At 40.6% G+C, this 10,880-nt stretch overlaps 1 protein-coding gene across 2 annotated transcripts in view; it reads right to left on the bottom strand.

The window, feature by feature from the left end:
• Mrrf (mitochondrial ribosome recycling factor) overlaps positions 1-10,633 on the bottom strand; it is a 52,194-nt gene extending 41,561 nt beyond the window's left edge. The window contains exons 1-2 of one of the 2 annotated variants that reach the window (XM_032903170.1): positions 10,422-10,633; positions 3,776-3,931 (exon numbers count right to left, since the gene is read on the bottom strand). In XM_032903170.1, the coding sequence (XP_032759061.1) occupies positions 3,776-3,931; positions 10,422-10,605 (340 nt within the window). In that variant the 5' untranslated portion in view covers positions 10,606-10,633. The remainder of the gene's footprint in view (positions 1-3,775; positions 3,932-10,421) is intronic. The other variant, XM_032903171.1, reaches the window with a different exon arrangement.
• Positions 10,634-10,880: the final 247 nt, after the last annotated feature.

Genomic DNA, 10,880 nt, shown 5'->3' on the forward strand with positions numbered 1-10,880 from the left:
ACAGCACAGAGAAACCAATCACTTACCCTTCTGTGTGCCCTGGTTTCCAACGAGCTTAAAAAGAGAGCGGCTGCTTGCATCACGACAATGATCACTACAGCTGAACAGAAACTACAGAAGATACGGAAGAACCGCGCTGAGAAGTTACCTTGGATTCCTCCTCTCTCACTTCAACCATCACTTTACAGATGAGGAAGTGAGACTTGAGAAAAATAAACAGCAAGACCACAGGGCTGACAAGTGAAAGACAATCCAGAGCCAAGAGTCTAACTCATGTGTGCTCACGTCTGATTTCTAAGTTCTCCTCTATACAGAACTGTGCACACAATCACCAGGGCTTTAGCCTTTACGATTGCCACCCCCACTCCCGCCCCGAGAGATCCCGAGTCTGCTGTAATGTTTTTAATTCACCACACAATTCTAGCATACAGCCGGTTCAGAACAACTTCCTTACGTTTGTTCCCTTGCCTTTGGTCCTGAAACCCTCTTCAGAAACAAGTCCAGGAAAACAAAGCACAGATCATAAACCTCACTGTTACCCTAGATCTGATCCTTTTCCAGACCTGAGGAAAACTTTCATTAGTCAAAAAAGATAAATAAATCCACAGCTCTACGTGGAACATTATTCAAAGTCCCTGATTTCCTATGCAAATGGAACTAGCAGAAAACCCTTATCACTCACAGTAGGAACCACTCACCACTCGTGGATGGCTTATTCAGAGACACAAAGAGAAATAGGGTCCTGGAGGTGGGGGAGGGATCCTTCAATACACTGAAGCTACTCTGACAATATGTTGTAGGATTAATGCATCACCACAGATCAGACTTGAAGTACTCATCCAGATTCAGTGTCATCATAAGATGACAGACAGTAGTTGGCAACACTGGCTTTAACCTGCAAAATGTATAATGATAAAAAAAAAACTCCACAATTCTAAAATTCCACAGACTTAATACCAACTCACTGCTCCAAGATTCTAAGCCCCTTCTGGGTGTCCACTTCCTGATCTTTAAATGAGACAATGTACGTAAAGTGCTTTTATGAGAATTAGACCCAATAGTATACTGAAAAGCATTTATAACTATGACCCAATAGTACTGCTATGATTTTTGGAAGTTTTGTGTTTTAATCAAACTAACATCCTTGCACGTAATTTCCCTTCTATCGGGAATATACTTCCCTTTTTTTGAAATTATAAAAGTTATTTACTTCACCATAGGTTTGAGAAATACCAATGCTCAGACTACTTAATCATTTTTAAATGACCACACCACTCAAAGTGATCCAAGGAATCAGTCATTGATTGGTATAAATTAGTTGGCTGAATCATCTTATAAATTATTTACAGTCTTCTCATCTTTTAAAATTAACTATAATCACTTAGAAGTTTTAGTTTCCGGTTTCCAGACATTAATAGATGTAGCAGAAGAGAACTAATACCTCAATAACATCGGATCTTTCACTCCATAGTATTTTAGATTCACTTATAATTTTCCTCAACATTTCTTAAATAAATCTTATTTAAAGCTAGGTTTATTGACTCACTCCCATGATCCTAGTGTTTTAGAACTCACTATGTAAGCCACTATGTAGAAATAGACTTCTTTACTCAGATACATCTTTGCCCCCTCTTTAACGTCTCTGTAGTGGTACAGGAACCCTGTCTGACTCTTCAGCTTTTGGACCTTTCTTACAAGCCCTCAAGCATCCTAAGCATGCTTCAACAACAATGATGGTAGCCTTAAGTTACTGACTACGTCCTATAAGCAGTGCTTCAAGATAATACTCTTTAATGCTCTCATTAGCTTATAAGATGATTATTATTGCCACCATTTCACAGATGAGGAAACTGAGGCAAACAGAATGATTTGCCCACTGTCAAAACAGCTCTTAAATCCCAGTACAAGCATGACCATGCCCAGCTGTGTATTCACTGCTCTGCTGTGGTATGTGGTTTTATACACAGTGGTTTCCCTGTCTGCCCTTTCATAGGAGGTTCTAAGTTCCTGGACCTTAGGAACCAGATCTCCCTTCCCCATGTCTGTACCTAAGTGCCACAGAGTGTGTGCTCAGCAGCACTGCGGCAAGCGAACACACGGACGATAAAGGATGAGGGAAAGCAGCACAAGGACAGGACAAGCCTGCATAGAGGGCAAACACCGGCATAAGTCCGCTGTCTCTGAGACGGCCATGGGATAGGTGCAAGTGAAGAGGGAAAGTGTGGCTGGCTCAAGTAGCAGAGACATGGCGTGGAAGAACCTGTCTAGCAGAGAGTCTGGCTAAGTCTAGCTTGTTTCGCACAGCTTCTTTACAGCCTCAAATTCTACACAAAACATTACACAAACTCAACCCAAAGAGAAGGAAAAGGGGAGGTCTGCTACAGATGGGTCTTAGCTCAGCCTCCCCGACGGGCTCTGAGAGCCTGTGCCACGGAAGTCGCCTCCTGCACATGTAAGTGTGCAGTTGTGGTGGTTCCTATCCCTTCAATCCATATTGACATAATGCATCAAATCCTTCCCTCAATCTGTCCCCAGTGAGCATCTCCCTCAAGCTCACTCCTGCCCCTCATTTTCTCAGAGGTTAACATTTAACAAATTACACTCCCACCCTCTTTCCGAGCCCATCATCTTTTTAAGTTCAACAAGAGTGGAACTGGCTGGCTCATTTTAAGTATCACGTTTCTCCCTGGGCTTCTCTCAAGCTGCTCTCTGGTTTCGGCTGCAGAATGTTAACAGGCCAGAAAGCACAGGGGAGACAGAGCACTTTATCAGTTTCATACCTAAAATAATAAGCAAGCTTAAAATAAACAGTTGGGAGAGATTGAATGGCACGCTGTACTGTCAACAGAGGCAGAAACACCCCAGAACAAAGGTTAACAAATGCCAGGAACTGCCTTCTAGTCTCCCGCCAGATCGCATCTCTGAACACAACATGGTTCTGATCATTTTTATAATGAACTGAGGACTTTTCACAAACAAGTTCATGAAATATCTTCTATTTTCCTTACGAACTTCCCCAATCAAAACACGAATGTGAAAGGCTGAAGCTCCTGCAGATACCGTCAGAGGGGGTCCCAGGCTTAACTATAGGATGATGACAATTTGCAAAAGGCCAATTTAACAGCAATTGGATTTTTCCTGCCCGCTTGCACCATTAGCTGACAACCCACTTCTCCATCACATCTGCAAACAGTTCTCTTAGACAGCTCTGACATTTCCCACTTAGAAAAGCCACTTTCAGGAAGCTATTAACCTAAACGGAATCTTCCTGGTCAAGCTCTTGGGCACAAAAAGGCCTCAGGTGGGCAAGTCTATAGACTCTGGTTTTCAGTACAGGCTAAGAAGTACCAAATAGTTCAAACTGGGGAAGAAGCAGACTAAGGACATGAGCTATGAGCCTAGATGCCTACATTTGCTTACAGTACCCACAACTATAAAAGAACCCATCTTTTCTAGAGTGTAGTTCCACAAAAGCACTGGGGACAGCTTTTCTCACCACAATGCTAATTCTCAGTGGGCCAAGCCCCGATATCCCACAGGAGACAGAGCTTGAATGGACACATCCAGCACTACTCCAGAGCCAGAAGATACATTAACTCAGTTACAGTCTACTGCCCCACTGTCTACGGCAGGCACTGGACAAGGAAACACCTCAGTTATGGAAAAGTAACTGCTCAGAAACACCAGGTAGTCAGGCCAAAGCTGGAGCTGACACGGTGACACGGCCATGTTCTTTCCCACTGTAACACTCTCTGAAACGGGCTCAGCCACTAACCTGGTGCAGTCCTTATGTTGAGAGTCTTATTGAAATTCTCTTTAAGTGCTTCCATCACGGATTTCATGTCTTCATCCACCTCCTCCAAGCTGATTATGTCCTCAACCAAGGCAGTGTTAATGTTCACTCTGGCCTGGGGCTGTCCTTTCCCTTTGGCTAAAAAGTGAACATCCAGTGAACAACAGAATAGAAGCACATCACAAATAACAAGCACTGGCTGTTTCTAAAAGTGCCTGCTGTGCACAGGGCAAATTGTCAAGGGCTAGAATTTTATAAAAGTCATCTCTGCCCTACGCCGGAGCTCACATCTACTGGGTGTCAGCCAGCTCCCACATCAGTGCTCAATCCTTGCACATTAGCAAGGGCACAGGCCTTCCAGTTAGACATGCTGGGTTCGACCAACTGCAGCGCACACTGGCTCTGTGACGTTAGGCAAGCCTCTCTCTCTCTTTGTAAAAGACTAATAAAGTCTGTATTATAAAGCTGCTACAGGAATACAAATGAAGTTACTTACATACCCAAAAGAGTACTGTACATATACCGAGGAATCCAGGAGGAAATTAATACCTTATTTTTCAGAGAAACAGAAGACAAGAAAGGTAAAGTAACTTGCCTAAGGTCACAGGTCAGGAAATGATCAAGTCAAAATTTGGTCCCAGATCTGTCTAATTTTAAGCCTATGAACTTTTCATAAGACCATCTCCACAAATCTAATGGAGAGAAAGGAAGTGCATTAATTCGGTTTCAATCATACTAAGACAAGGTTAGGCTCAGCACTGTGTGGCTGATCTGGACAAAATGAACTGCAGAGACACTACACTCTACCCACCAGAGCACACCGACGAGCGGGTTAGAAAATCAACAGTGCTGGAGGGCGGATGGGATCTGATTTCATGTCTAAACGTAGGGGGTTTTCACATACACTCTGTAATATGCATGTGACACAAATACTCTTGTATTTCTACATGGGGTAGGAAAGAAGCAGAAAAATGAAAATACCTAAATAATATCTCTGTAATGAAGACTATTTAACAAAACATTAAAGTTCATTCAGCAATTTTTATTTCTATAGCTAGCTTGACTGTGCTGTGTTTATAATGCAATTTCGAATACCTTCTTCCATTTGATACTCAAGACGGTTCACTGAGGTAGGAAAATAAGAGCTGTGGGATGCAAGGCATTTAAATATTTGCCCAAAGTAACGAATGAACAAGAAGCAAAGTGACTTTTCCCAAAGGTATGTTCAAGTCACCATCCTGCTTGAAGTCCCCACTGCTTTTGAGTAAACAAGCTAAGGGGCTTATTATTTTTGGAACTGATAAAAGATGTCAATTCAAAAACACTCATTACAAGCAGAACAGTAGAAGCTAATCCATATCTAGGCAGATTGTGAATAAGGAAGACCAAAGACATACAGATCACTCTAAAAGCTGAAGAGAAAAGACAGACATCCATAGGGATCAAAATTACAAGCTGAATGAAGAGGCTGGACACAGAGACACATATTACAGTAAAAAACAAAAGCCATATATGAGAATAGATCCTGAGTAGTATGTAACAGACAAAGCCGACCCATGACAGCAGACATCTGAGTAATAAGTACCCTCAGGAGACACGGGGAAAGGACACTCACGAGATGTGGGTGGAAGGGGACTTCTGATGTGGGAGAGGGCTCTACCACTGAGCTACAGGACCAGCCCTCTGGTTTCTGAATGTCTTGTTAGGTCTGTCTGCCTGTCTGTCTGTCTGCTTCAGCCTCCTGAGGACTAAAATTATAGGGATGGGTCCCCACACACCAGTTCTTGATTGTGGGGTAAGAGGAGTCTTGGTTACACTAGTGATTTCAGTTTGTGAAAATTAGCAAGTTGTAGTTTTATTTCTATGAAAAGACTAAAAAAAAAAAAAGTTAAGGGTAACTAGCCAAGTAAAGACAGATGGTTATACGCACATAGCCTGCAAATCAGCAGAGATGAAAAAGGAATAAAGAAACCTGATTAACTTAATAGAAAGGAAGAAAAAGAAAAAACCACAAAAAAAGTACAAAACAAAATTAAAATGTAAATACTCAACAAAATAAGATAAACAGAAATGAACCAAAATGACTAGCCAAAAGCTCAAGGCTCTCAGTAAGACTTTAATTTAACCATTCAGAATATACAAGAAAATGTATAAATATATGAAATTACAGGTTTAATGGATAGGAAAAATTTTATAAACCTGAAAAATAATGATGAAAATAAAGTCAGTTTTACTATATCAATAGCAAGCAAAATATTTTAAGACAATGCATTATTAGAAATGAGGGCTTCTTCAAAATAGTATCAAAAGACATGTAATAATTCAGGTGTAAAATATGCATATATACATAAGGTAGCCTCAAAATGAAAAAGGGTTACTGTCCACTCTACAACCCTACCAGGAGATCTTAACACATTTTTCTTGGTAAATGCTAAGCAGAGCAAATAAAAAGCACATGGAAAATGTGATCCTAAGCATGGCTACTTTACTGCCATCACTCAGGAAGCTACACATCTGTGAATTCAAGGCCATCTCGGTCTACACTGTGAGTTCCAGGACAGCCAGAGGTACATGTTGAGACCTCGTTTCAAAAAAAAGTAAGTAGAAAACACAAAAATATTATTTATCAACAAAATAAGAGACTCACAACATTAAAAATTACTTAAAGCTTGTAACACTGATAGTCTTCTGACAGAATGGTGATGTGAAAGATATAAACACAAGCTAAGAAAAAGAGAACATACAAGATTTATCAAAACAGTAAAAACTTTCATCTTAAGAGGCTATTGGGCACAATTTTAGACCAACAGCTTTGAAACAGAAAAAAAAAATCAAATACAGAAAATATAAGCAGTCTCATAATTACCACACAAACTGAATCTGTAATTTTAAGTCTATATATGCATACCAGATCCAGATGAATTTACAGGCAGTTTCTACTACCAATGAGGCAAGGACCTCATTAGTCTGACTTTAAACCATCCTAATACAAGAGAGATGTGCTCCTCTCACAGAATGAGGCTAATGTAAACAGCAAAACCTAAAACGATAGAGTTCAGTTTGTGGAACTACATTCAGGCAAATTTTATACATGCAAACACAGACTAAAGAGCCTAATACTTAATCCAATATACAAGCTTGATAAATCCAGCAATGAATACACAGATTGTGGACCAAGCAAGATATATACAAATTATTACCAAGAACAAGTAGAGATCTCATCAAAAATGCAAAAATAGTTTAACAGAAAAGTTATGATGTTGAGTTATTCTATTAGATTAAAAGCAGCAGAGTGTAGGGGATTTGGAACAGAGTAGAGCACATGCTTAGCACACACCAGGCCCTGAGTTCAATCCCCAGTAGTGCAAAAACTAAAGGTAAGGAGATAGAACCATCTCACTAAACATGGTGTGTCATTTCATTAGAATTCAATGTCTTTTTAAAAAGTTCAAGAATTAGATTATTTGCTTTAAAAAAAGACTATGAAAAATATAAAGGAAACATTCTTCACGTCATATATAAGAAGTATTCTATCTAAAGTCAAGAATAAATGAGGGATGCCCAATATCACCAATGGCACCTACTCAAATTAGACTAGGGTTCCTGGGCAATGCAGTGAGGGTGTAAAGGGAGAATGGGGATTTATGTGCATGCACACTCACCAAAGCACATGTATGAGAATGTTTATATTTTAACAATATTTTGAGTTTAACTCCAAATTGGAAGCCACCCAGATGCCACTACAGGATAGCTACGTAAACTGCAGCACACTCAGAACACTATAAAAATCAAAGCATACAGCAACTGTTGCAGGAACAGGCAAATACCTCACGAGACATCTGTCACCCCACAAAGCCAGACATAGAGTTCAGAAAGAACAAAATTAATCTATGGTGTTAAGGCCAATCACTTGGAGAAGATTCTAGAGTATAAAAAATATTGTCTTCCTCTTTTCTTTTTCTTTTTTATAACTTTTGCTTCTGTTTTCATTTGGATGTTACTTTGTGGTTACTGTTTTGAGACACTGTCACTGTGTAACTATGGCTGGCCTAAAATTTGCTATTGTAGTGAACCTTCTGCTTCTGACTCCCAAGTGTCAGGATTACAGGCATGTGATACCATGCCATGCCAGACTTTATTTCTCCTCGTTTTATTTTATTTTCCTACTTTATGCATTCCTGCACCACCACATGTGTGCCTGGTACCCAGGGAAGCCAGAAGAGGGTATTGGATCCTCTGGAATCCTACGATTCCTTACAGTTGTAAGATACCATGTAGGTGCTAGGAATCAAACTCTGGTCCTCTGAAAGAGCAGCCAGTGTTCTTAACTGCTAAACCATCTCTCCAGTCTCGCTACTTTTTATTTCTTGATCTAGGAGATAGATAAATGGTTGTGTACACCTTCCAAAAATCCACTGAGCCAATCACTTAACAACATAATTATGTGCTTTTCTGTATACATTATACCTCAAAATAAAGTATGAGTATATCATAAAGTGATATAATAATGATACCATTTTCTAGAAAATGTTGGTTTGTGACTAACAAAAGAAGAAACAGTCACACAGAAGAAGAAAAAGGCAAGGAAAAAAATGTGTGTAATAGGTAGAGGTCTGCAACAATGTGTGTGATAGACAAAGATCTGCAGTAATGTGTGTGATAAGCAGAGATCTACAGTAGTGTGTGTGACAGGCAGAGATCTGCAGTAATGTGTGTGATAGAGATCTGCAGTAATGTGTGATAGAGATCTACAGTAATGTGTGTGATAAGCAGAGATCTACAGTAATGTGTGTGACAGGCAGAGATCTACAGTAATGTGTGTGATAAGCAGAGATCTACAGTAATGTCTGTGACAGGCAGAGATCTGCAGCACAGCATACAAGGCTTTACGGCTGATTTATGGAAGGAAGAGCAATTTGGTGCAGAAACAAAGCAGTTCAACAAAAACCACGCACATAAGGGAATGTAGCACACAACATACGCGTTCACACCAACTGGATGACCAAGTGCTGGCCACACGGCTTACAGCCTACTTGGAAAGAAAACCAAAACTGAGTTTTAGTTTCTGGGTTTTTGGTTTTTTGTTTTTTTTTTTTTTTTCGGAGCTGGGGACCGAACCCAGGGTCTTGCGCTTGCTAGGCAAGCACTCTACCACTGAGCTAAATCCCCAACCCCTCCTGGGTTTTTTTTTTTTTTGAGGGAAAAAAAAAAAATCTCGCTCTACAAACCAGGATGTAGCCTAGAATTCACTATGCAGTCCAGGAACACCTTGAGCCAGAAGTAATCCTCCTGCCTCAGACTCTCAAGCACTGGAATTACAGGTGTAAGCCACCACAGTCAGCTTAACAGTTAAGATTATTAATTCATAACACATTTAGAAATAAAATCCCTTGGGACAGAAACGAGTTCTTGAAAAAGATACAAAGAAAAGAACTGAAAATGACCACAGTAAAAGATATTCCTTCTAACACAAACACTAGGGACAGTATCCCCACTGTAGAAAGACTCCAGGAAATTTAAGAGACTGTCAGCAGCCAGAGGAAAGATGCTGCCTGCAGACCACACTGGGCCTCAGAAGCCACAGGTTCCCTGGATGAGTCCATGGGCAACTGTTAACATATTTGCAACATGTTAAAATCTGTATTCATTAGTCATAAAGGTTTCTTTACTGTAAAATTATAATTGTTTTCAATGGATAATGATAAGGATTTGATTAAAAAGTGGTAAAAATAGCATACAAATCAAACACTAACTTAACAGAAGATAAGTCTTGTAAGCATTACTTTTCCTTCATCAAAATGTCAATTCTCTTTTCAACAAAAAGAAGTCTGGGTCTGTGTCAAAGCAAAAAGGAAAGTCGGGGGAGGGGGGATGGGGAGAGGGTAGAATACCCAGCAGCTTCTTTCTAGCACCATCTTCAAGGGCGCTCCCTGACTAGCCCCTGCAAACAGCAGGCTTGCCTGATCATTTACTGTCACTCATTCATCCCACAAAGGCCCTGGAGAGTGCTAAACAACAAAAAAAGAAACTGACCTTCATCAGATCCAATAGGGCAGGCAGGTAACAACCAATAATCAATTTTACAACTGATTGGTGAGTTACTACAGTTCTAAGTGTGTCAAAGAAAAATAATAGTGTACATGAGTGCATGTAACAGGGGACCTGACCCAGGCTCAGGCCAAGGAAGGCATCCTAGAGGAAGTGGCATTTAAGCTAAGACCTGCCGTACATCAAAATCTCATTCTTAGATGACATAAACCATTAAGATCATCCATCTAAACCCATGGCTTTAATGCCCCGTTCATCCAAAACCCTTCTGGCTTTAATTATACCCCAATCTGAATCTTCCGAGAACTCGAGTGTATGCTTATCCCCCGCCACAAGCCCTCCAGTTTGCTTGGCACTTTTACCTCTAGTTCTGCATCTAAATGAAATAAATTATGCATTTTCTGAGCCACTAACAAAAATAAATGGGGTATAATGGTAACAAAACAAGGTTCTAACACAGTTGGTCTGTGAACGTCTGAGAGATATCATTTCCTTACATGGGAAGAAAAGAAATTCAGTACATCTCTGAGATTTCTGCCAAACATGAGAGAGAGATGAGATGGGGAAGGAGATCCTCTACCTTTGGCCTTCTTGGTTGCAAAATGGCGAACTGGCACTGCTGGGTAGGCTGAGTACTGTATATGGTCATGTTGTCTTCCACGCTCTGTCTTCATGGGAACTTCTGAAACAGGTCTGCTCAAATCAGCCAGGTAACTGCTAAAGGCAGGGTGCAGTAGGCGAAAGCATCTTATTCCCAAGGCCATGACAGGAGAGAATCCTCAGAAGCAGCCGCTACAAAGAAAAATACAAAAAGATCTCAGTAAGCTGGGTAGTGGTGGTGCCTGCCTTTAATCCCAGCACTCAGGAGACAGAGGTAGGCAGATCTCTGGGCTGTCCTGGCCTACAGAGTGTTCCAGGACAGCCAGGACTATGCAGAGAAACCCTGTCTCAAAGAGGAGAGGGGAGAATTTCACTAAAAGAAAAGCCACAGCAACTTACAAAATGAGTTTATGCCAACTTTCAAGCAACTCCTCAAAGT

The sequence above is a fragment of the Rattus rattus genome, chromosome 5 (assembly GCF_011064425.1).
Source record: "Rattus rattus isolate New Zealand chromosome 5, Rrattus_CSIRO_v1, whole genome shotgun sequence".
In the NCBI taxonomy this organism is placed as follows: domain Eukaryota; kingdom Metazoa; phylum Chordata; class Mammalia; order Rodentia; family Muridae; genus Rattus; species Rattus rattus.